At 33.9% G+C, this 27,018-nt stretch overlaps 5 protein-coding genes across 5 annotated transcripts; 2 read left to right on the plus strand and 3 right to left on the minus strand.

Annotated features, from left to right (window-relative positions):
* Window positions 1-3,970: 3,970 nt before the first annotated feature.
* Window positions 3,971-5,656, minus strand: LOC107188451 (ubiquitin-like protein 7). Its single transcript, XM_015576745.1, has 4 exons — window positions 5,436-5,656; window positions 5,023-5,228; window positions 4,802-4,938; window positions 3,971-4,732 (listed from the first exon to the last, which is right to left on the minus strand). The coding sequence occupies exons 1-4, from the start codon at window positions 5,578-5,580 to the stop codon at window positions 4,132-4,134; spliced, it is 1,089 nt and encodes a 362-aa protein (XP_015432231.1). The 5' UTR covers window positions 5,581-5,656; the 3' UTR covers window positions 3,971-4,131.
* A 697-nt stretch (window positions 5,657-6,353) lies between these two features.
* On the plus strand, window positions 6,354-10,304 carry LOC107188427. Its single transcript, XM_015576721.1, has 11 exons — window positions 6,354-6,503; window positions 6,698-6,792; window positions 6,991-7,145; window positions 7,213-7,343; window positions 7,422-7,557; window positions 7,627-8,005; window positions 8,086-8,621; window positions 8,702-9,074; window positions 9,159-9,484; window positions 9,630-9,864; window positions 9,942-10,304. The coding sequence occupies exons 1-11, from the start codon at window positions 6,425-6,427 to the stop codon at window positions 10,302-10,304; spliced, it is 2,808 nt and encodes a 935-aa protein (XP_015432207.1). The 5' UTR covers window positions 6,354-6,424.
* A 951-nt stretch (window positions 10,305-11,255) lies between these two features.
* Window positions 11,256-11,928, minus strand: LOC107188476 (protein FAM177A1). The gene is made up of 3 exons (XM_015576771.1): window positions 11,781-11,928; window positions 11,596-11,718; window positions 11,256-11,513 (listed from the first exon to the last, which is right to left on the minus strand). The coding sequence occupies exons 1-3, from the start codon at window positions 11,853-11,855 to the stop codon at window positions 11,256-11,258; spliced, it is 456 nt and encodes a 151-aa protein (XP_015432257.1). The 5' UTR covers window positions 11,856-11,928.
* A 76-nt stretch (window positions 11,929-12,004) lies between these two features.
* On the plus strand, window positions 12,005-21,234 carry LOC107188380 (F-box/LRR-repeat protein 3-like). Its single transcript, XM_015576660.1, has 6 exons — window positions 12,005-12,079; window positions 14,964-15,165; window positions 19,307-19,496; window positions 19,728-19,947; window positions 20,178-20,423; window positions 20,799-21,234. Exons 3-6 carry the CDS (start codon window positions 19,307-19,309, stop codon window positions 20,968-20,970), a joined length of 828 nt encoding a protein of 275 aa, XP_015432146.1. The 5' UTR covers window positions 12,005-12,079; window positions 14,964-15,165; the 3' UTR covers window positions 20,971-21,234.
* A 497-nt stretch (window positions 21,235-21,731) lies between these two features.
* LOC107188329 (transmembrane protein 185A) lies at window positions 21,732-26,039 on the minus strand. Its single transcript, XM_015576605.1, has 7 exons — window positions 26,035-26,039; window positions 25,530-25,875; window positions 25,078-25,377; window positions 24,879-25,002; window positions 24,561-24,785; window positions 24,371-24,450; window positions 21,732-22,121 (listed from the first exon to the last, which is right to left on the minus strand). The coding sequence occupies exons 1-5, from the start codon at window positions 26,037-26,039 to the stop codon at window positions 24,574-24,576; spliced, it is 987 nt and encodes a 328-aa protein (XP_015432091.1). The 3' UTR covers window positions 21,732-22,121; window positions 24,371-24,450; window positions 24,561-24,573.
* Window positions 26,040-27,018: the final 979 nt, after the last annotated feature.

Below are 27,018 nucleotides of genomic sequence, written 5' to 3' on the forward strand. Positions count from 1 at the left end.
TCAACCGGATCGTTCTGAAACAATATATTGGGAGATCAGAGGATGTTCGACACACGTGGTGAGTGTTTGTTGTGCCACGAGAACACATAAAAGCTCTTCGTAAACGCAATTGCAGATTTCGGTTTCGTGTGGAAGACTCTTGTTTCGTGAAAAAAACCTAATTTTTTTATCCTTATGAACAAAATTCAATTAACCCGCTAACTGTATTTGTCCACTGCAGTGTGGACGCCTACTTTATCACTTTAGTGACAATAATTGAAATATTTCTAGACGATCGGCAGTACGAACATTCTTTAAATCTTTGAGGCACACGATTTTAAAGAAAATAAAAACCCTAGTTGCAGAGAATTTTTTAAAGATAAAACAAATTATATAAAAATAAAATATTAAACTGTATGATTATGAGTAACTTCAACTTTTCGAGGTGGGTTAAAATATATCCCACCATGCATAAAAAGCTAAGCAAAGGTGGGACAGTTTTTAACCCACCTAACCCTAAAGAATTTAATTGTTAGTTGACTGTTACTGTGACTACTAGTGCCGTTATTTATCGTGAGCAAACACATTGTTTATAAAAAAAATTTTTCGAATATTTTTAAAAATGTGTTAAATAGTCTAAAAGTGACTATTGTTTCTTGATTTTATGTTAATAGATCAATAAAAAGAGTCTGCATCTTTGTATGCTGTACACTAGATTCATTAATACAGTGAAATACAGGCGAGACAATAAAGTTTCTTTGTATTTTCGCGATACATAGTCGTTTCGCATAACTACACGAAACTATGCACAAATTAATCCATTGACCACAAACCTGATTCCGTTCGACAATTCTGAACTGTTTGTGACTATACCAGAACTGCGAAGTGACTATTAACGATCACTGCGCTTTTATTGACCAATCATTGAAGATGTACAGTGCGTTAACACCCCGTCAGTTCAGTTTTCGCGACGGGTCTTTTTACGAATTTCAGGGTCGGGAAGTTTAAGAGGAAGCTTACAGTCGTTACATCCCCTATAACCGGTTCGGGTCGGAGCAGATCGGCGCCCGATGCCCTTGGTTCTAGAGTTACAATTAGTTAACAACTGCCGCGTAGGCTTGTCAATTATGAAATTACCCTTGTTTACAACACCACACACATAATTACTGCATCTCGACCGGTTAATGCATGGATGATCCAGTTATCGAATTAGTCGTTTCTTGTAACGGCGTAAAACAAAAACGACGTTTCGGAGACGAGGGACTGTGTATACAATTTCAAGAAGAAAGTCCATGGCTTCGCTGTTTCAGACTTTTAAACATAAAATTGTAATTGTTCTTATTTGTTGTAGATACGTTTCTCAATATATGTAGAAACTAGGCCCGGTTAAGATTTTTTGTGGCCCGGGGCTATGAAATTTTAGGGGTGCCCCTTGGTTGAAAAGCGCGCGGAGGGGATTTTTTGTAATACAGCACAATAAAATATATAAATCTTCAAAAGTTGAAATTTATTTTAAATAAAATTAAATAACATTTAATCATAACGAAATGGAAGGAAGGTTAATAACGGGGCCCTTCTGGAATGTGTGGCTCGGGTTTATGTTCGAAATAAAAATTTAGCAACGACCAGGACAAATTATTATTACGATCATTTAAGCACAACCGTGCAAATTCCTTTTGTTATTTTTACGTCAACGATTGCGTAATTTCAGCAGCCACGAATTACAAATGTTATTCGATTGTTCCTGCTATGTATTTTATGACAACAAATTTTACACTTCCGGAAACACAGCGAAGTGGCAGAATACGTGAACCATCGCCACATAAATCGTCGATAATGATGAAAGTTTAATAGCGTTCTCGAAAGTCCGTGCCTTTAACGATGTTTTTTCGTATTTTCTGTCCTCTTAAGGGAATTTACGACGCACCTAATATATCGAAGCTCATCCAGAGGGTGAACCACCCCTATTTCTTAAATAGCACAACTTCCGAGAAAATGTCACGTATCCCGTGACCTCTGTTCCTTTGTTTAAATCTTCCAAATGTCATGTTATATAATACCTGACACGTATATGCCTTTGTATTTATGAAATTGTCACGGAATAGGCGACGTTTTCTCGAAAGTTGTGAATACTCAAATTTTTAGAACATTTCATTTAGGCAAATTAAAAAGGTAATAGCATTTTTTCTCATTTTCACTATTCACACTGACACGAATGAAAACATTTGTGTACAAATTCTACGCAATGTTGAGTATTTCAGAAATAATAGTTTTTTCTTTTTCTAATCGTCATGAATTTTCTAAGTTATCTTTCCACCTTGAACCGATGAGATTATAAAATGTTTGTTTCAGAACAAAGTACACAAGTCAGTTTGGTTACTGTATCGAAACAAGCAACCAAATAACAGTTTCTAAAGAGTACACCAATACAATTAAATATCTCCTATTGCCATTCAAAGAAACATAAATATAGACCATCCACTGTATGAAAAGTCATATCTTTCGTATGATGCACGCCTTTCTATGTGTAATATAAAACGCAATAGAAACGAATAAATTCAATGAGACATGTTCAAAAATAAATACCAGATCGAGTACCTTTGAATAAAGTACCATGTATACGTGCAATTATAACGATCTCACGACACAAGATACATTGTGAACCGACACAAAAAAGAGCAGATTTAAGGAAAATAATGGTGAGCTTAGCGACGCAGCCGGCACTCACCCCAGGCGCCGGCTTCGGCAACAAATACCGTTTAACGTTTCGCTTGCATTATTCCCATACGAAGGGGAGGACCGGTACGTCGACTTTGTTACACGTATTTTTTAATAAGGAACAGCGTCGTTCTCGATCAAAAAAACTGGTACAAGTAAGTAGGTATACAGGGTTCCTTACCTTTCTTTTCCCCAAGCAACGTTGAAAGATCCTCTCGAATGGAACAGGCTATCTGTCAGGTATCCGATTTCCCCATAACCTCACGCCATGCATATTCACGACTCATGAGCTGCTCACATCTGTACGATACGTAACCGGCGGACTCTTAACGTTCGAAGCTTTTCGAAGATGTAACGAAAGGCATGTCGTCGTCGGGCAACGTTGATGGAAGCCGGTGTCCTCTTAGCTCGGTTCCACAGTCGCGTGACGAAAAGAAAAATGCGTGTTGATTCGTTCACTCGAATCACACCGGTAAAGGATTACATATAGATTATCACACCAATCAAGGTTTCCCTCGGGCCCGATCGGCGTTGCTCGCAATTCGCAAGCACGTGTGCGACTTCTGTCATACGTACTCGTGCGATTTCGGAGTGTTGCCCGTTTCTCGACGCAACCGACGCTCACCGAATCCCGACTACTACTGAACTGAACGTCGCGCGCAGTTCCCCTTTACTATACTGAACGGAGACCGAGCGTGCGCGCGCACACCGTTGCACCCGCAAGTCGCAACCACGCGGCGACACGCGCTGCACATTACCACATGCATTGAATGTCGCGCCTATTAATCGCGCGTACGCACTTTCCCGAAGTGACGGCGCGAGCTACACATGGGCCCCGCGATATTTTACCATCAAATTATACGAACATGACACACTGGACGAAAATAAAAAATTCCGTTATACGCACTCGATTGAATATTGAAACTAGATTACTTCAATTGATGAACGAGAATTTCATTTCTCGATTGAAAGATTTTATTAGGAAAAATTAATCCTATTTAAAAGTCCCTTATTAAAATTTATTTATGGGTATTATATGAAGGACGTAAAACATTTCTATTATGTGTAAGAATGAAACTTATTTTAATTAAATGTATATTTTATTGTTTACATAATCGATTTTTTTAGCTATTTCAGTTTTTTAAATGCTTATCAGCTGTACATATCAATGAAATATTACGAAATATATATAATTTTAAATACTGTTCAAAGAAAAGAGACAGCATTAATTGATTATTTCAGTTTAATACGAAGTTTACATGAAATTCGGTTGACTCGTTCCGTGGGATGGTTTAAATTATCTTAGTTTAAATGATTATAATTTTGAAGGATGCTCAGCTCCATGCAGCTGGTTCACCTTCATTCATAAAAGTACTGCCTTTATTTATACAATTATAAATCGTTTTGAAATGTTCAAATGTTAATTTAATAAATTTAATTGTTACTTAAACCACTAAACACTAATTCGATGGCTGCTTGAACATCACCATTTGTAAACTGCAGTGCCTGAATATTTATTGTATCATCTGGCAATCCTATTTCATGCATCTGCGCTAATTGTCTCTGTAAATTTGTAATCTGTGGCAACACAGGCGGTAGAATTGGTGGCAATATAGAATCGTTGATTAAGCCTGTAGTTGCTGCAGAAGCCTGTTGCATAGCTTGACTGAACATTTCTGTAGTTATCACTCCAGAATTTGTGCTGCCAGCTGATGTAGAAGAAGGTGAGTTGGAAAGGGGAAAACTTCTAGCTCTTGCTCTAGAAACTGCTGCTGCAAGCTGTGCAGCAGTAATCGTAGCATTTGATGGATTAATAGATAGATTTGATGGCTGTGTAGAGTCCGAGGATTGGGAAGAATCTCCAGCCATTTCTTCATCGTCACTCATATTATCCAAGGTATATGAATAAGCAGAACGTTCTGTATTGGACAGAGAATTGTTAGATGCAGCAGTCGCGTTGTTGTGTACTTCTTCATGAACAGCTGCAGCTATATTTTGAGCAGCTTCTACCAGAACTGGATGTGCCTCTGCAAACCTATTTATACAATTAATGTATTAATTCAAAATAATTCTAGTGTAACTAAAGAGATGAAATAAAATCTACCTTCTGACTGTATCTACATCTGTGAAATGTGCCATTAAACCAGGATCCTTGAAAATGGCAATTGCTACAGCATCTTCGTGTAATCCAGGAGAGGATGAAATAATATTGGCTATAGCCTCTGGTCTTTTACCTAAACGCTAAAATTAATAAATGCATTTCATAATATAACACATATATTATAATATTAAGATACTACACCACTATAAAAATATAAGAATTACATGTAAAGCACTTCTAAGTGCAGGGTTCTCTTTAAATGATTTAAATGCAGATGCAAGTTGTAACATGCTATCTTCTGAAATATATTTAGGTATTGTTGGAATCTCTGTTTCCTGCTTCTTTAACACATGCACCATTGAACCACTTTTCAATCCACATGATTCTAATGTGACCTCATCTTCGAGAATACATCCACAATAAATTAATTCTAAAAAAGAAGACAGAATTAAATATATTTATAACTATATTGTAATAATTGTTATTCTTAAAAGTATATTTTACATTGTACAATAGAGAAGATTATAGTAAACTTAGGTTTCAAATTGTCCGTACACTAAAAAGTTTAAAGGTTTTAGACGAATTGAAGAGAAATCAAAACAAAGCATACAGAATGAAAAGTCAACTGTCATCTTACCAAATGACTCCTTTGTTAGGTTAACTCTTCTCGCTGTCTCGGATCTTAAGTCTTCTACTTTAGTATTGAAATTAACATCGTTTAATTTAATTGTAGTTAATGTTTGGGGGTCCAGGCGTAATCCCAGGAGTAATTCTGACGACATTATTGTCAATAAGAAGTTATATTTTGAAATGTAATCAGAAAGACAGTTGACACTCTTCGATCTGCTTCGATCTTACGAAATCATCAACGAAACGTGACGCGCTTGCCTCGAACCATTCTCCTCTCATTCATTCTCACGTTACTGTATAATCAAACGTGTTAAAGAATTTTTAAGGTGTAAAATATTATAAGATTTTGTTTTCTTATTTTTACTGTTTTGTTGTTACAATATTTTCGACACAGAATTGGACGCAATAATTTATATAAAGTCGTATGGTATGCATCGGCCCAACAAAAAAAATTGTAAGAAACAACATTCCCGTCTATGCTACGATGATCTGTGGCACGGATAATATGTACCTACATAGTGCCAGTAAACAATTAGTCTGAATTTCATAATTTCAGTCTGCTAAATTTTTTCAATATTCATGATTCAACAAAGTTTTATACTGAAATCTTTAAAAATTAGGATTTTGTAATAGATCACTGTATTGGATACCTTACATGAAGTAAAAAAACTTTCAATTTAACAGTATGTAAGTACATATGATTTATCAAACATTCGTAATTTGTCGAAATTGTAATTCGAAAAGTATAATTAATATGACAGGCATTTCAAAAATATATCGAATTAATAAACAATATCTCGATACTATTCAATATCGACTGCAACTGACATCTCGATATTTCAGCGATGTAAAACCCAGTAAAACCTAACGCCAACGCAAGCAATATGATAAGCAAGTCTAGTGACATGTTTGCGATAATCTTTAATAGCTGACATTTAAACAATTTTCTTAAGATGTGCGATATACAACTTTGATATGACATAAGAACAAGCAGAAATGCAAGACATTTGCGAAAATATTCGTACAGCTATTGAACATGGACGTACCGATATAATTAGATCCCTTTTAGATGCATGTACGTATAAGAAATTTTACAGTGTAATTATACGTATGTTTATAATTTTTCACATAAGGTTGTGGAGAAAATGCTCCTATTTTACATAAATTAACAAAATGAATAAAAACCGGTCACATTATGTATAGTACATGCCATGTAATGATGTTTGTAAAGCACACTTGTTCAAAGTTTTCATTCCATTTTTGTAACAGGTGAAAATGGTAATACAGCTGAAGGTATAACAAAAGATAAGATCTTAAATCAGCCACTGTTAGAAGAAGGTACTTTCCTTTCATATGCTGCAAAGGTAATTGATAAATTGCTTTATTCACAAATTATTTTTAAACATTTTTGTATATCTATTCACAATAACTTTACCTTTGATAAATATTTTATTACATTTTGCATATTTATTTATATTACAAATGCATAAAATTTTGAACTTATAAAGTTTTGTAGTATATTAACAATAAGGTTTGTTATACCAATTTGTATAAAAATATAGAGTAATCAGCCAGACATTGTACGAACATTATTAAGTTGTGGAGCTAATCCAGCGATTCAGAATGCCAATGGACACAATGCTGTAGATATTGCATCAAGCGATGCAATACGTCGTACTTACATTGAAGAATTACTGAGAGCAACTGCTGCATCAGAGTATGTAATATAATATTGTTATATCTATTAGTAATGTTCTATTATAACACTATAAGTTTATCTATAGAGTTGACAGAGTAGTGCAGTTATTAGAAGCAGGGTTAAATGTAAACTCTTGGGATTCCCATGGAAGTAAAAATACACCTTTGCATTGGGCAGCTTGTTATGGAAATAAAGACATTGTCACATGTTTAATTGGTAATATTCCAGATGTCTTTATACAATAAAGGATTTCTACTTATTACTCTATAATGCAGTTATATAATTTTTATATAGATAGAGGAGCAGATGTAAATGCTGTAAATGGTTGTGGAGCTACACCATTACATGATGCTGTAAATCGAGGTGATGTTGCTGTTTGTCAGGAACTATTACAAGCAGGTGCTAATCCTCTTGTACGAGCAACCAAAGGGTTTGTACATAATACATTATTATAATCACATGCAATATTTCATCGTATTTAACCAAACCTTTTTTGCAGAACTTTTGCAGGGAAAACTCCATATGATCTCTCCAGAGGTAAACAACATCTGCACTGTTTCCTTCAGAGATTTTTATCAAATTTTGTGTCTAATGACACTGACACTATGCATAGTCCAACTGCATCGTTTACAGAAGGAAACTTCTGTCAGAAAAGCATTTCAAGTAACATGAGTCAACTTTCTATTGAATCTACTAAATCTCTAGATCCAGTGTACGATCTACCTTTACGCGAATCAGGCAAAAATAGTCCAACGAAAAGTACAGATAAAGATGGGATTTATAATTTACTTTGGCCACAACCAAAAACTGTTGTTGAACTGAAAAATTGTTCTGCACCTTTCATTGCTGGAAAAGAACTTTTTATATCTATAATACAGGTATAGTCACTTAATTAAAATGGTTATTATTGTATCATGTATTGTTTGCAGTTTCATAATAGATTGTGCTATTAATATAGGGTAGCGAATCCATACATAGAATATTAGATGTTTGGGAAATTAGCAGAACTCATTTATTGGAGTTGGGCCATGATGTAAAAATTGGTGAAGTGCATCCAAGCTCTGGCAAATTACCTAATGATAACAGAATTGAGTGTATAGTAAACAAGAAATTGTTTAATAAACCCGAGGGGTATCAACTACACATTTCACAGAACACTGTTAAAGTTGGCGCTGGAAGTTTGGCTGGATTGCATTATGCAGTTTGTACATTTGTACAAATATTACGATTAAGCAAAAGTCTGAATAGATCGGAAGCGTGTGAAATTGAACCTGTATTTATAAAAGATGAGCCAAGATTCTCACATCGGGGTATATTATTGGATATCTCGCCCAGAGGTCGTATACCAATTTTAGAATATTTATTGCATATGATTGACTTATGGTCATCCTTTAAAATATCTTATTTACATCTGTATTCGCGATTAACTCCAAATTGTGATTGGCAACTTTGTTATACGAAATCAGAAATGGTTACGCTTGACCGTTACTGCAGGTTCGTCTATCGATGCAATTTATGTAACATGATTTGTATCTGACTGTGTACTGTTTGCAATATAATAGTTTTTATTTCAGGGATCGGCATTTAGATTTAGTTCCAACCTTAGATGTTGATTCTAACGTGGGTCAGCATCACTTATCGCAAATGTGGCCTATATTTCAAGAATTATTAGCAGTATTTCCAACTTTAAGTTATGTCCATGTTGGGCCCAGGCTAGCTAGTTTGCTAGTTCAAGCGGACAATTTTGATTTGAACTTGTCCATTAATGAGACTATAGAAACAGATATGTCTGAAGTATTTAAATCGTATTCTTGTCTTCAAGAACTATGGCATATTTTGAATCTGAGTTCAAGTACAACTTTGATGCTTTGTTCGAACGGTTTACATTCCAAACCAGAATTTAATAATATACCCAACAACATTATTCTCGTTGAATATGGATTTCAGGTAAAACTTTCTCGTCGCGTGAATCGTTTTATTAGAAGTTGTTGAAATGTGATTTTACGATTATTATATAAATCGAATTTATAGGCAGATTATGATTTTTCTGAGTGGACAGAAGCATTTACAATAACTGGTGGTAATGTTTTACCCAGTTCTGGAACAGCAAGTTATAATAGCTTAGCAGGATGTCCAGCATCAACGTATGCAAACACAAAAAATGCAATGAAGACTTCGTTAGAACAAGAGTCGGTAGGAATACTTGTAGCACACTGGTCAGGAAGTCATCATCTTACCCCTCATCCTTTTGCTTGGATTGGATATTTAATAGCAGCAGGATTAGCATGGAACCCAGCCAGTGAAATAGACATGTGCGTGGACGACAATTACGAAATCTCTGAACTGTTTGGATTAAGGTACTAAAATTATTATACAATGTAAAATACAGTAATATCTTCAAAATTATGCACGATTTCAAGGTAATGTTTGGGGATGCAACTGTAATTTACAATCGTGAAACATTTATATAAAATATGTATACTCAGTATATCACTTTTATAGGCAAAAATCTATTACGAAGTTGCTGGATATTCACGTTTTCCAAGATTCAGAATACAAAATTGGCAACGCAATATTAGAACTAGGCCGTTTAGATACGTTGGTACTTACCTTAAGTAAAAACCAAGGAGCTAAAGATCTGCAACAGATTCCTGATAATCGAGGGTCAACATTGTACAGATTATTAACAGACCCTGATAATGTAAATTTGGAGTACCTTTCAGCTGATTTATTTGCAGTAAGTAGGAAGGTAAAAACTTTTAAATTTCATGTTAAATAAACGAAAAGTAACTTTTTATTTTTTTTTTTAAATAGAAAGTCACGAAACAAGTTAAACGTATTTCCCATTCATTGTATGATGTCAATTTATCGTCAAAGTTTGCGTCCATGGAAATACAAGAGCTTCAGTTGACCTCTGATTTAATGTTAACAGCATGCAAAATCGGAAGGACACTAATTGGAGTTGGTGTTAATCCTAATAGCAATATGGGTCTCGCAGTTATTAATTTAGGAGTATGTAATCTTCCACCTACATTTAGGACTGATGTAGCAAATAAAATGTTGGCTCACATAGAGCAATATAAGGGTTCATGGTTACAGAGGCATTTACCTCAGGGCCTTCAAAGCTCTTTACTAGTCTTAACTAGTGCTTTACATAGGTTTGTGCCAGAAACATAAGTTTTTGTATTTTAAAAACGTAATAGACTTTTCATGTTTATACATAAAAGATATATCAGTTCCTGCTATAACAGACTGCAGGTACATACTGTGCAAAAAGCAAGTATACATAGAACTTATGAATGTTCCTTTAAAACTGTACACTTTGATACAGTATAATATGATACTGTCAGAATTATTTCAAATATAATTTCCATTGTTTTTCTTAATTGTAAACCTTATGACGTGATAAAGTTTATTCTTTTCATTTGTATGAATATATTAATATAATATTAAGGGAACATTCTCAAGATCTAATAAAAAATTTATAAAAAAATTATTAGTCAGGTCCATTTATAATGTGAAAACTGAGAATTGAAATTATGGAATTAGGTTTATTAAATACTAATGTATTTAATAATCATGTATATGCTTTTGATTTATTACAATATATTCATTAATTGTACAACATTTGTGTGTCAGAATTGATATTCTAAATTTATGTACAAAAGTATTTTAATACTAAACATTTCTAAAACTATATAATTTTTATATATTGAGAATTTTCACTATTCAAGGATCTAGAATAGCTTTCCTACTTTGTTAAATGATCAAATATTTCAGTCGAATTGCTGTATTTTTTCAAGTGGACTTTAAATACAAAAAGTATTCTTAAGCTTTTTATATAACATTTGTATACTTAAATATATTCGTGACATCAATTTTCATTGAATGATACATATTAATAATATATAAAACATTTGTATTAGTACACATGTATGTAACAAAATTTATAAATACCTATGATATTTTAAAAAAGCGATAACCTTCTTTTATGTTTACTATTTAAATAATTGAATTCACATTCAAATATTTTAAATTGTTTCCATACACAATATTGAAACATAGAACATTGTTAATTAATAATAAGTGAACAATTCAATGAATAAACTTTACAAAACACAAATTATGTCACTGTACATTATTGTCATTTATAAGATTATTTTTGTTCTGTTCGTTCCACCCACCCATTTCTAAGTCCTGTTTACGTTGAATGTCATTTTCAAGAGCTTGAAGTCTGTAGAATTCGTTAATTTCAAATTGATATTTCGGAGCTGTAATTCCAAAAAAGCTGGCTAACCATTCACCAGCATAATCACAACCATCTAATACTTTGCTACCAAGCCATGTCGTCTGGTACCAAGCCCAAGGTGCCCAATCAAGACTCTTCTATATACAATTTTTATTTATTAATTCGAGAATAACTGAAAAATTTCGTATAATATATGAATAACATAAATCAAAACTCAACTGGATCCATTTGTGTTACTGCTTTCATTTCTTCTGGACTATCCGTTTCATCCTCAGAATATTCTTCTAAATCACCATCCGAAAAATGTAATACGCGCTTTGGTCGTTTTTTTGGTTTAAGACCCTGAAATTATTTCAAAGGTGTATAAACAAAGAAATCTTAACGCACATCTTTAAATCACATACTTGTGTGACACTGCTACTATTCTCATTTAAAACAACGTCAGAGAGATGGCAAACATCATTTTTCTCTGGATCCATAACTGATTCTTTACGAAACGCACTTGAATTATAAGAAACTGTTTGCAAAACTTTGACAGATAACGTCTGTAGCGTCAACTGGCGGCAACAAGAGTGAACAAGAGAGAACAACAGAAATGTGGTCACCATGAGTCACTCGCAAACTATTGGTGACTGAATCAGAAAGTACATCGCCTGAAAACTATAAAATAAAATCATGGATTAAATGTTTAGTGTAACGTACAGTAAGTGACAAATTTAGTCGTGGTTGTTGTTTGCAAAGAAAACTTATACGCTTGTGTACATGCATTGTAATCCCTAACAACAGTTGACAAAAGTCTACATTATGTGTAGTTATATTCAACCTATGTATGTATCCGAAATTCAACTGCATTTGGCTCGTGGAGGAAGGACGTATGACACAAGTTTATCCGTCTTGTTTGTGTTGCTACTATCGTGTTGCATTGGAACACTAAACAGACTACATCAATCGGTTAAATAAAAGGAGAATGAAGTTTTGTACATATTCACTAACGTTCATAAATTAATTATGATTAACAAAATTCGGTGGCTGAAAATACATAATATTATAATCCTTCTCGTACTTATATTAAATTACATATATAGACGAAGTAATCGCGGTTAGACTTTCTTGTAAAACATAATTTTTATTTCTATTCTTCATTTAAGAGTATAAACAATCTTTAGTACATACATATGTACATCCTTATTAGTCTCGGTTATACTTCATCTAAATACGAATTTCTTTGTTTTTTCATCGTTTTATTATATTGTCAACGGCTCAAATAGTAGTTATCGAGGTGTTTTAAATATTGGTCGTAATATTGTTTTAAATTGAATTGCTATTGAACGTTACGCTCCTGAAATGCATACACTTCAGTCGTTCCTAATCCTTTGGAGACTGCAGTTCAATGGTAGTTCGTCGCAACAAAAACACCGTGTAACGTTCAGGTGAAAACCACTTCTCTATTTTTTCTCTTCATTCAATATCGGTCGTTTAAAAGTAATCTACGATAGTACCAACATAGGCGCTTTCCCACTAATCGCTCTAATGCGTTTTGATTTAGAATCGGTGAACGATAATTAACGAGACGTCGTACTTGGTAAATACGTTGGCACAGAAATGGATGTTTTTTCCTGACCAAATGTGTACGTTGATTAATTTCAATTAAATTTTTATTGTCGTTTTTTTTTCTTATTTTTTTTAAATAGATTTGTTGACGCTTTGATGATATTTCGTTTTCGCGTAGATCAGTGTTTTATGACGAAGAGATGATCTTGTTAATTTGACCAGACAAGATAAACGAACACAAAAGACTTTATTTTTATATCTTACGAAAGGTTTCCTGTCATTTCCTCTATCGTTCGTTGAATAAAATAAGAAGTAACTGATTAGAAATGGATATTTTTTCAACAATAGATATATATTTATTGTGACCGAACTTCAATTGAGGTATCATTAGATTGGTATCTTTCGTTAACTAAATATAAATATGTCCAGTTCGCCCAGGCTCGATTGTAAACAGCGTAATCCCCATTTTCATACACTTCACAGAACATGGTAACGGAGGAAACTTCTCGTAGCAGTGATGACGCATGTCGCGTGTCAAAGATACATAGATACATATACAGGGTGTTCGCGATAATTTGTACCATCGTTCTTTTCATAAACGGTAAACATTAGAAAAAAATCAAAGAGGAGGTAGTTGTAGTATATTTTACTAGTAATATGATAGCGTATCTAAAGTTTTTGTATTTTTCATATTTTTCTAGAAACAAACGTGACCCTAATTTTTTTAAATGGAATGCTACATATTTTTTTACATCATATAAAAGCGGGCATTAAGTCGAGTCCAAGTCTTCAGAGTCATACAAGAGCAGAAATAAAAGAAATAAATTTAATATTTCGTAATATTGTATTTACTAGTATGTTGTATTAATAAAAATACATCGCGTGTTCAATGAGACTTTCATTAATAAGAATGCATTTCTAAGAATTTATTTCTGCCTTTATATGACCCTGAAGACCATAGTATACTACATGGTTGAACTCGTCTTAATGCCCGCTTTCATATGATGTAAAAAAATATGTAGCATTCCATTTAAAAAAACTAAGGTTACCTTCGTTTCTAGAAAAATATCACAAATATAAAAACTTTAGATACGCTATCCTATTACTAGTAAAATATACTACAGTTTCCTCCTTTTCGGTTTTTTCTAATGTTTACCGTATACGGAAAAAAGGATGGTACAAATTATCGCGAACACCCTGTATAGGTAGCAATAGCCGCAGTGCACGTGAGCGCGAGAACACGTGTATCAGCCGTTAATAACGTGCGACGGCGTCGCAGCTATGGAGCGATAGACAGCAAAACAGCGAGCTCAGTACTAAATCGCGACTGATTTGCTACGGTAGCTGGTAGCACAAATATTGGAACGCAGCCATTTATTTTCTACGCTGTTTAAGGAGGGAAGAATAACGGTCGTCGACACGTTTTCACATTTAAAAGCTATAGTAATTTTGTACGTGTAATAGGTGTTCCTTCACTATTGTTTGACATTATTGGTAAAATTGATAATTTTGTTTTCCGTCAGGTGATTGGTACTCGTGTATTCGAACGTCGATTACGACGATGTTTAAAATTTATCGAGCACTGTGCTGGATTCACTGCGTAACCTTAAATTTCGTGCTAAGGAAAGTTGTAATATAAATAATTCTTCACACGTTCGCTACCGCCGTTTGTTCTTGGAGGAACTGTCTCTGCACAGTCGTACTGTAGTTTTGATATTTTATTCGTGACACATGTGTGTATTCTTCAAGGAACATTAAGAACTTCTGACAAAATGGTCTTATTGGTTCCCCTCGAATGTTACGTGCCGTTTTGTGATTTCAAACAACGATTCATGTAAATATCGTGTGGGTCTTTAATGATCCAAAGTTTTCATTGTGACGAATCATGATGTGTGTGGTAGTAGTGAACGTATTAACAGTATCGAGAATATGATTGTCCTTTGATAAAATACTTTTTTCGTCACTGATTATCGGTTAGACCACACGCTAATGGCGTTTAATTACAGCGCGGTTAAGGTTACGCGTGTTTGTTCCAGGTGCAGCTTGACGGGCATCCGAATCTGATGCTAGCGAGCAGCCAATGCGAAAGTAAATGGGTTTCGCTTCCAATAAACACGATTTTCCTCCGGCGACTAGTTTCGATCATCATCCTGTTTGCCTGTGTCACGGGACATACGATAACTCACCGATCGCCGTTTTGGAGCAACGGAACATTCAATCGCAGCCGGGGTAAAATAGGTAATTGTAAACGCCTTCGTTTCGTCTGTCGTTGTTCGAACGTTCGCCTGATTCCGTATATGGAATTCGTAACTACCGTCTATGATGAACTACGAAAATGGTATCGGGAATTATTGAAATGTATGCTAAATTAACATTCGGTTTAACATTTATTTCACTATTTGAAATAAATTTATCAAGCGGTACGAGGCCCTTACCCCTACATTTATTTTTCCCCTAGAGGAAGCCGAGTTTGCTCGTTGGTGTACATCTTTAAAATGATTAGAAAAGTGTCAACCAAAGCAAAAGAGTTTTAGGCACTCCATGTACAGACTCCTGTCGATTACCGTCCCAAACTCGGGTCCGCGCCAGGACAATAATCTAATAGGGAGAAATGCTTCAGACCTTCGTAATTTCGTTTTTTCCCCTAAGCCTGAACCTCGGCAACAAAAGCGGAGGTACAACAAAGTATGCGCTTGATAGATTTCACGCCCCCTCCCCCAGTGGTGGGGATAATGCCTGATAATCACGTAGACTACCTCTGCGTCGAATATTTACAAAATATCGTGCTTTGGTTCTTTGTGAATAATAATGTATGAAAGAAATTACGTTATTTTCCGTTAATATTTGGAGGTCGATGGTTAACGGCTATTACCTAAACGACTGATACGAAAATATGTTTTAGCATGAATAATTAATTAATGAATTTATGAATTTTTGAACGACCTTACTGCAGACGATTATTTTTGTCGTTTCTATAAACAAAGTTTGATCATTTTCAAACGTCACATCTTGAACACTTCTTCAGATAAATAATGGGGCAGTACAACTGTAAAAAAAAGAAACTCGACAAGAAAAACAGAATAAATTTTTTTCGTTTGAGGTTTTGTCTTCGAGAAAATTGTGTTTGAAAATTCATGTAAATCGCGTGTAATTTGTGCTGGCAGTAATTAGTAACGGCCTGCAACGAACAGACGCGTTAGCCAAATCTTTTTTTTCTTACAGAATCACCTACTGCCCTGATTGTACTATCCGACCTGAGACACCTTGTACATAAGTCTGTTCGTTTTAGCGAGTCATGATTAACAATAGTGAAGTTATAATTTTTTCTCCTTCAAGTAGTTCTTTTATTTTGCAAAACAAAATTATAACGTAGTGACTAATGTAGGGAATTTATAATCTTTCAATTTCATTTGTTCCCGTTTCACGAATTAATGTTAAATAAATTAATTCCCGTCTCAAAGAATTATTACGATGAAATGGAATATTAAGCGAAACGTTTAAGGTACGGTAGAACAGAAACCAGCTTGATCGTTCGACGGTTTTAATGTTTAATTAGTAATTTATATGTTTCCTTTCTCTTCGGTGATACACGTGAGTCGCAATGGAGAAACACGTGAATGGTCTACTGGGACCAGGCAGCTCCAGCAAGTCCATGACCTCCTTTCAGAGATTACAGACGTTTTATTAATTCCGTGAAATATTAAATATTTGCACGTACTGTTTTAACGGCCGGTCTTAACGTATCACCGATGTTACCGTATTTACCTATTTCGTTGGTCACGTTTCTGGATTTCCTTCGTAATCGATACAATTGAATCATTAGCATCTTCCGGCTTGATTGACAGAACGCAGTAGTTAGAAGGAATCTTATCTTTCAAAGAGATCTGTTGTCCTTTCACCATATTACTTTGTCCAAATGCCATACATTCTAATTATGTTAGCACTCTTTTCTTATCGAATATAAACAAATTCATGTTTGTGTCTTCTTGTCCTAATACGTTCGGATAAAAATGCAAATTATATAAGCTTGCCCGTGGTATTTGGAGATGAATACCTTCCTCCATGGTGCTCTCTTGCTATATTGCCTGAAATATTTTTTGTTAAATTAAAAAATACCCTGGATAACGATCCACGTGACCAGTGGTAACCGTAAGCACGTGAGTAGCCAGGTGAGGTTTAGGAACGCGTTTGCACGCTTGGCTCGTCGCCGATCCTTTTACCGGTCTCGCCGTCGTGTGACTAAGGATAAACCAATACCGTCAAGGTATCGATTCTTTTACTCATTACTTGTATCGAAAAAAAGGATCAATGTCTACTTAGTATCGCATCAAAGATATCGATACCTACCTGGTTCGAAGGAAAATGATTACAAAATTCTTTTTTATTAATATAATATATATTAACCAGAGCAGAAATTTATTTGCCACTAATATTAATAAATATATTTTAAACAAGTACCTACAGTAGGAAACTAAAAAAAAAAACGATTATTTTCCTTTGATCCTAATAAATTCGTTCCTGAAGACATTAAACAGTTCCCAAATGTTAAATGTCAATTATTTATGTGTCATGTAATTAGAGAAGGGCATAATTTTATTCGAATAATACACAGTAAAAAGCAGCAGTATCTAAGGGTGTCGTTCTGAGTTTTAGAAATGTCGATTCATTCATAAAGTATTATTTTATTATAAAAATTGAAATTTCCACGTTTAAACAATTAAAAATGAAATAGTTTTTTTGATCTTTTATTCGTTATTCGAAACTTTTTATCTAGATTATTAGCTTGCCCATCTCTGCATGTAATATACACAAAAATACAAGAAAATATTTCTTTGGTAATTTTTTAACAATTCGGGAATGAAAATGTTAAGGGTAAACGTGAGGACAGCCGCGTACACACACGCATACCGTTGCATCGAGCACAGCACGTGCATGTCCTACTAGTCGCCGTTATTCGCCGCAGGACTCGCATGGTCCCAATACGATCAATGTTGGCCGTATTGCACAACGATTACATACCTACAACCGCCACTCCAGTCGTCCTTTCGCTTTTTCTCTGCACCACCTTCGCGAAGGCCGTAACCAACGATCTCCGTGGGCAAGCTCAGGCCGCAGTACTCTCCCAGACACCACTTGCGCCCGGTTGCCCTTCGTTCTCTCTTGCTATCCTCTAAATACAAGGAAAACAATTTCATTGACTGACAAGCACACTGTGGCTTGCCCCCGAAAAAATTTGTATTTGCAGCAGCTTGTTATCATACGGCATCCTGTAACAAGGTTCGTGTTATCGACACGATTCAAACGTGTATTCCGTGGTCTCGTCGGGATTTCTCACTTTGTATCGTGTGCCACCGGAATACAGACTATTTTCTTTTTTTTCGTCCAAATTGTTTCTACGACAGTGGTCCAAAGGAAAGTTGAATCTTCTTCCACTAGTCACATTGGTTTCTCGAGGTTTTGGGGTGTTACATTTTTTGGGTGTTACGACCATTGTTTATACAGGGTGATCGACTACTAATGGGAAAAAATTTAAGGGGTGATTCTTTGAATAATGAAATTGCAACAAATATTTCGTTTGTTAGTTATAAGCGTTTAAAAATTGACCCAAATGATGTCAATCCGCTCGCCAATCTTCAAATATGAATTGGCAATCTTATACCCTGTATTGTATACTTGCCTTAGGTCGCAATTATTTGTTTAAGTTTTATAATTTTTTTTATAATTTTATAACTAGGCACTTTGCGGGTGACCGAAGGCCCATTGATGTAAGCGCAACCAGAGCTGTGCGTATCTTACAGGAGTAAATGTATACATATACACGTACATTTACTTTACATCTCAGACCCCCGCCATCTCTTGCTCAGTAATATGTAATTTCCGCATTAATAAAGAGTAACCCATAGTTGTCAAAGATTAAGAAACATAAACTTTTTCCGTAAATACAGCAATACATAATAGAATACATAATAGCAACTCTACAATGGCAAATTAGTTTCTTTCAATCTTAAAAGGTCGACGACGTGTAATAAAACTGATTGTTTTCCAAATTGTATGCCGTACAAAATTTTATTAAATATACCAAAAAGGAAGAACCAGTTGACGTCAGACAGCCCTGAATGAAGTTCGAGTACCATAAAAGTATCATATTACGGGTTTTATGCCAAAATCTACAGTGTCCAGTTGTAAAATCAGTCGGGAGTCCCACTCCACGAAAAGGGTATAATAATCTACCTTATTAGAGGCGAACGTAAGGGATGGTCCTTCATTACGTTGCTGCCAAAGTTCTGTCATTTGCAACGTGATTTATAGAAGACTGAAAGTTATTCTTTGTTTATTAATAATTCAGGGAAAAGTTAACAATTATGATGTGTATTTGTAGATGCTGGCACTAATGAGCACTGCAAAGCCCGCATTTTTGGAGATTGACAATGATAAGTTCAAGACCATCATGAAGATATCAAGCGAAGATACTGTCGAGGAAAGTAAGGATCGATCTGGAAAAGATGAGGATGCCTCGAAAACACTGCAACTTCTTCGTATCAAAGAATTCCCACGATTATTACCTGAAGGTATCATACATATTATGCTCTATCATTGATTCAATGATTTTTCTTAATTTTCTTCCTATAATATAATGCATAATTAATTATTATATGTTCAATTTATGTGTATTTGTTCACCATTAGTTAATATTGCTTACGATATAAAACTATTTTTTTTTATAAGTTTGCATATGTATCATATGATCCAATTTGTCTTTGTCAAAACGGGATTTATTTGATTAATCATTTGCTTTATAGGGATCCAGGCGTTGGTTAATTATTGCCAGTATCTACGAGAATTATGTTTGTCGTATTCTTTACTCAGCGACGAATTACTGTTAGCTTTAAGCTCCGAGAAACAGATGCAACTGGAGACCTTACGATTGGAAGTGCATCAAGAGATAAAACCACTTCCGCGAGTCAGCGATACAGCTTGGTGTACATTTTCGAGTCATCTTCCGAACATAAATCTTGTGCTGTAAGTGCATTCTTTCTAAGTGAAATTTCATTCTAAGTGACAATTTAGAACTGGATAACCGGGTACCCAGTTGCCTATACAAGGGTTAATGTGACAATATATAAATTTCTTATTATGATTCAACAATGACGATATTTCAGCATATGTATATCAGATGTATGTGTTACATTTTATATAAATTTGAATTTATAACAGTAATGGTACGTTCTTTCTTTTTTACAATAATATAGATTGTCGTACATGACAAACGAAGACGATCAGAGTCTATTTCTGACGCCATACGTTCCTACAACACACTTATACTTCGGGGAAGCACCATCGGAAGCAACATTGCTACGCATTAGCTGCGTATGTCCTCGGTTGATCGAGATAGTAATTGCTGCATATGGACCAGATACACTTGATCGTTCGCTGCTTTCTATCGCCCAAGGTTGTCCACGCCTAAGTGCTGTTGGTTTGGGCGATTGTGAAATCAGGTATGTTCATTATATAATTATTATATTCATAAAACTGTTATTTTTGAAATCGTCAGGATCTGAAATTTAATCGTTATAGTCATCACAGCTTCAGATTAGCTGAAGCAAATGTAATTTCATTATGTACCCTCGCGAGCAAACTCGGCTTCCGCTAGGGGAAAAAGTAACATAGAGGGAAAGACCTTCCGCCATTTGGTTTCGGGAATTATTGAAATGTATGTCAAATTAACATGCCATTATTACCTTTTTTTTTCAGTTTTTGGAATAAATTTATCAAGTTGTAGGAGGTCCTTCTCCAATGCAACTTTTTTCCTAGCGGAAGCCGAGTTTGCTCCTTGGTGTACTGATGTCTTTTTTTTCTTTTCTTGTCCACAGTTGCTCAGGATTGTTGGAATTCGTAGCACTGTGTGCAAAACGTTTACAAATACTGTATGTTTGGGAAACATCACTGATAGAAGATTCCGAGCTGGACGTAACGAAAGTATCAAAAAAGATTTCAGTACTACTTGGTCGTACATGGGTACCTGAATACATTCCCTTGTGCTGAAGCTGAAAGTTTTACCAGTGCCTCGAATCAATTTGTACGATGCACTAATGGCTGACAATAGCGTGCGCATATATCAGAAATGTGCGTAAGTGATATTTAGATTGTATGGATATGCGTTTTCTATTTTTTACATGAACAGATTACACACAAAAAAAAAGTATGATTTTGAATCGTAGCATAGAAATCGTATACTTGCAAGTTTCATAATATTTATATTCATCGAACTATTCTTTAAAAATAAGAATCACTTTGAAACTAAGGATTCGGGGGATGGAAGTGTTATGGTATAAATATCAAGTTTCTAATAAATTGAGTTGAAAAGTTCTTCTTCCTGCACTTGTCTATAACATACGTTATTCATCCTCTTTGTATTTTTTTATTCTGTGATAGGACAAAGTGAAATATGTAAGGTACTATGTGAATGGACATCAGATACCACCTTGCATTGACTGAAAAATAACTCAATTTTCACAAAAATATTACGTAATTTCTTCTGAAGCCTTTAAATTGGGAATAATCGCCTGATTGTTTCAAGTAAGAATTTCCATATTTTGGCTACGATCCTATTGTTGACACTTGGATTTATGGGAAAAATGAATACGAAAATGTAACTGCATATTGTTATTGTTGTTGTGAATTTATATTTTTTGTTAAATGTTCGAATAATACGAAATATGTTATGCGTTGTATGCGACACGATGAAAAAAGAACGAAAAAAGCGACATATTGTAAAAATTGCTCGTGTCTGTTAATACCAAAAAATATAAACTTTATTAGATTATAATGGTACCTTTTTTGCGTATGGAGTATATAAAATAAAATGATACCACTACTTATTTATCGATCGTCGCTCATGGTAGATATGTATAATATACAATAATTAATAATATAGTCTATAATGTTATTGTAATACAACAGACTATGTACATTATTTCTACATCATAACACAATAACTGATTGGGTATCCTTAATAATTAATGGTATCTATTAACGTTAACAATGCTCTTATCATTTAATCGTCTCTTCTTGAAAGTCACGCGATTATTTTGCTTTTTACATCTTGCCGATGTTATTATAAAGATGCGAAGTACTCAGTCTTGTATCCCAGCCGATGTATCCGATCTCTCGTCTCATTAAGGCCGATTAAAAACCTAATATTTGAACAATTTACGCTTCATGTACAACAGACCATATTGATACATACAAAAATTTGTTATCTTTTTATCATAAAGGATTCAATGTTACAACGCACACATAACGCATAACCAACCTATCGAACAAATGTTTCTGCATTTTTACGAACATGATCAGAGATTGAAATATATATATACCAGGTACATCTTATCTCAATAGACTCTTTGATTTCCAATGAAATGTGTTCTTGGGTCCCAAACAATTACTCGAAACTTTTTTTCATAGGTATATTTCTATATACTTTGTTAGATTTTAGTAAACGAACATTCTCACAACCACCTCAAAAATATTGTTCATCATATAATTAAACAAAAACAGTATATTTTAAATCTTTCCTCGAGTAACAATTTATTTTAGTTAGAAATTATTTCAATCCCTGAACACGGTATTAGTTTTCGGTTGTTTGAAAGACATAGTGATTTCAAAGAATACAGTAAAATTTAAATTATTTGGTATATAACAACGACGCATACTTGTTACGTTATTAATTAGGAAATGCACTAATTACTCATTGGCATCTTTAAGCAACTGACGAGTTGTAAATGTATAAAAGAATTTAAATCTAATTTACCGCTTAAAGTAACAGAGCCCATTGAACATGTCGACATACACATCAAAATGACTATCTACTAATATCAATATGAATATTTTAATAAAAAATATTGCAAACATTTTAGGAACACGTAGAAAAATTATTCTAATATAAATATATGGCTCTTGTTCCTATATAATTGCCTGTCATCAACATATGTACTTGTCCCAAATGTAGATGTAAATTTGTCTAGTAAATTAAGGATTATTTAAAAAAAAAAGGCTGAAAAATATATGAAGCATTTTCACAAAGAGAAAACTGAAATATAATTAATAATTTTAGTTTCGTCCCCCTATTAACGATCCCTTCGCTCATTAATTGCAATGATTCCTTTCTATTTGCTACATATACAAGTACAGTTAAGTCTCGTTCAATTTTAGAATTTATATTTTAATGTCGTAGTAGAGACAAGTATTAAAAAATCTATTCAAATCATTTGCAAATACAATATCTGATTATTTGTACTGTTCACTGTATTAACGTATCTTATATATTTTTATTTTATCTTACAAACACATAATTTCATGCTCACAAATTTGATGTAATCCGATAACCGAGACTTAACTTTGTATATAATCAATTTCTCAAGTGTGACCTGTACAGCGCTACTTGATCTTTTAACGTATGGGCTATTTACATTGAAGGTCGGTTTGAAACGTAAGTAGATGTAAATCAAGCTCGGCTTTGTACAGATCACAGCGTATTATGGTTTAAATACAGTTTGTTAGCTGCATACAAAACGTGTCTAAAGTATTGTTAACTTTTAGCACCAGCTTAGGCATGTTCATCGTTTCTTTATACCCACTACTTTTGGCAAAGTAACATTAATACTATCATTACGCAACTTCACTATTAACAGGCATAACAAAATAGGTCGACAATCACCTCGTATCATTACAAAGGAGCAATCAAACAAATGGACGGGTCAGTCACTTACTCTACGTTAGAATTCCGCAACGGGCAGTCTACGTCTAGTCTGCTCCACGTTGTCCTTCCGTTTGGCCCAACTAGAATTATCTTATTTTTTTTTTACCAAAGTACACATAGTCAGGCCTAGTCTAAATTACTTCTCGTTTACCAGAATCTGTTATGGTTCCCGACTGAAATCGATCTAGATTTTATGCCTGTTCGGGCTAGAATACGAGACTGCGCTATATCTCGTCCACAAACTATAATTAAACCGAGAGACGCGGTGGGGCTAATATGAACAAGACCATCCCGTTGCAGAGCTCTACTCTACGTGTAGTTTAGGTGTTTGAATACACATAAAAAATTTATACGGCTTCGAAGGACATAACGTTTTGCTTTTTGAGCGTTACGACTACTAAATTTGTTCGAGGGGCCATTGATGTAGCATTGATGCATTTAAAACTTTAGCGTCTTTATACGTCTCCTTCCATAATCGATCGTAAAAAATTTTTTTTGGAATTCTCCCTATTGAAACTTTTACAATTATTGTGAAAAGCTTAAGCCCCAGGAACAAAATAGATAATATAATTGTTATGATTGCCTTGGCGCACAATACGTTTAACAATAACAAGATTTTCATTACGACATATCGTACTGAAAATAATAGTTTACTATTTATAATAGATTTCACTATTATATACGCACCTGTCTGTTATTTGTTATGATATGGCTCTTGGTATTAACCAGTCATATCAATAGAAATATTTCAAATGCCCGAATCGATCCTGCAAGAGGGTTGTTACATTAGTAATTTGATATTATATTCTTCTACGTTATATCACATAAAGTGAATCAAGATTAAAACACGTGTACCTAAATAACTGTTTATACAAACCTAAATGAAACAATCAATCAGGCATATCAATGGAAATTATAGGTACAACAGGTTTCATTAGGTCAATTTTCTTAATGTGTTTTTCATTTTTCTCTGAAACCATTGGTTCAGATGGTGGTTGATCCTGATCACTTCTTGGTTGGTACGAAATGTTACCATATTCTTGAAGCAATGGACAAAGCCCTAGTAAAAAATGACAAAAATCTTTCCTAATGCCAAACCACCCTGCAATTAATAACAATGCTTGATTAATATTAATAAATATGTAGTGATATTACTACTTTAAATTTTAAGTGAAATAAAATTATTTTTTCTTACACCTATTTCCACCTTTCGCATCAAAAGACATAAAAATGAGTGTTATATGAGATATTAAAAGTGGCATAGCTACGGTAGTATAATTTAATGAAATGTCTCCATCTAATTTGTTTGCTAATAACACCTAGAATGAATTGAAATACAATCTTGATGAAATTTGTTAATTGTATACACGTTCTATAAAAATTATTATTCTTACTTGGAACACTGAAATTGGAACCACAAGAAATGTATATGCTAATGCCGAATTCAAAGATGTCCGCCTTTGTCTGGCATTAATTTGTGGTGTTCTTAATAAAACAGCAGCAAATACTATTGCATATAGAACAGCAACAAGAGACAAGCTTAAAAGTGTCCAAACAGGCACAAACACTACTTCCCAGCTCCATGTTATAAAACCATCAAGTCTTAATGCCAGGAAAATAAATTGCAATACATTAACTGCGCAAAATAATTCAAGTTCAAAGGACCGATCATGTTTTGCAGCCCAAATACATACCTAAAGATGTAACATGTTTGTATTTAAAAAAAATGAATGTATACTGGTTTAACATACGACACAAAATGTGCAAAAAATTAGCATTCACATATTTTTAAATGACAGTGTTTTTTTATATGATATATATATATATATAATTAAAATATACTTACTGCTATTGACACTATTGAAATAAAGATCAATGGTATAAATACAAGTATCCAAAGATGTCTTTCGGATTCTAATTTATCACATACTAATAGTTCAAACATTAACAGAATCAAATGTAATGCCAATGTGATTAACATTGCCTTGTAATGTACATAGGCATCTCCTTCTAGCCTAGCATGTGGATGTCTCCACCAAATATAAATTCCAACAGTAGCACCCAATATTACCATGCTCTTCCAAAACCATATTGGTGTAAAGACACACCAATAACTCCATTCTATGAAACCATCCAGACGAAGAGCAAACAATGATGTAAATATCATTAAACAGCAGTGCACTAAAAATTTGCTGGAATATAAATTAACAGAAATTAGCTTTAGGTTGCTGATCAAATTATTTCTATCTTAATTTTTATATATCATACATTAGACTAAAAATTTTTGAATGGCTAATTCAAATAATAAATATTCAATAAAAATGCAATAATAAGCTAAGAACAAAGAAAACCTCATTAAATTCAATATTCTCAAAAGTTGTTAATTAAATTACTCAATACCGAGAAAGATAATTTTACTGACTGCAAAACATGAATTTTTGTTTCGTGCTTAATATAGGTAATTACTTTTAATAATTTACGACCAAAGTCAACGGCCACGTAACAATGAGAAAATCCACCGAATAAAGAGTGGCGAGTTTTTGTTCAAAATAGGTTACTGACTTATATAAAAGGTATAACTCTAATCAAAATTAAACTTTTGAAGAAATGTTATGATTTAATTATCGACCGAAGCTTTATAAAAGAAAAAGGAAACCTAATTAAGTACTTAAATAGTGTTAAGTTTCCGTATATATAAAGTAACGTTCACTATTATCCATTCATTAGATTTATTTCCTACAGTGCTTTAAATCTAAAATTTTTTTGAGCTCAGTCGAAAATCCATGTAATTTACGCGCAAGGGTTTACCTTGGATTGAAGTCCACGCGTAGAAACACATTCCACCGTGGACTGTTTCATTTACCGAAGAATTTGTCGCGAAAGAAGACGAACGGCGAAGGACTCCACATTTGCAGACCGAGAAGAAAAAATAAATCCCACCGATTTTCACGCGAAAATTCGAATTGCACTGAAATCAGCCGAAGGCCAACAGCTGTCGACACTCGATGCGTCAAGTGCAAACACAAACGTTAGCAGAAAACTTCATAGTTGTTCAGAACGCGCATTTGAATCGGGATGCATAGAACGTTTATAATTATCGGTAGATTACAGATGTTTATTTATGTAAAGACTTTTATGGCCTAATTTACAGGAACTAGAATTAAACAAAAATATTTTACTCTATTAAGAATTTTATCCATTTACAAATAAAATAAAAACATAACTAAACCGAATTAAATTTAATGTTAACATTTGTCAGTTTTAGAATTTATAAAGGTATGAAATACAACAGAAACTTCAATAATATAGTAATAGCGATTCTAATGTATTTTAAA

This window comes from Dufourea novaeangliae, unplaced genomic scaffold (genome assembly GCF_001272555.1).
Source record: "Dufourea novaeangliae isolate 0120121106 unplaced genomic scaffold, ASM127255v1 scaffold124, whole genome shotgun sequence".
NCBI lineage: Eukaryota > Metazoa > Arthropoda > Insecta > Hymenoptera > Halictidae > Dufourea > Dufourea novaeangliae.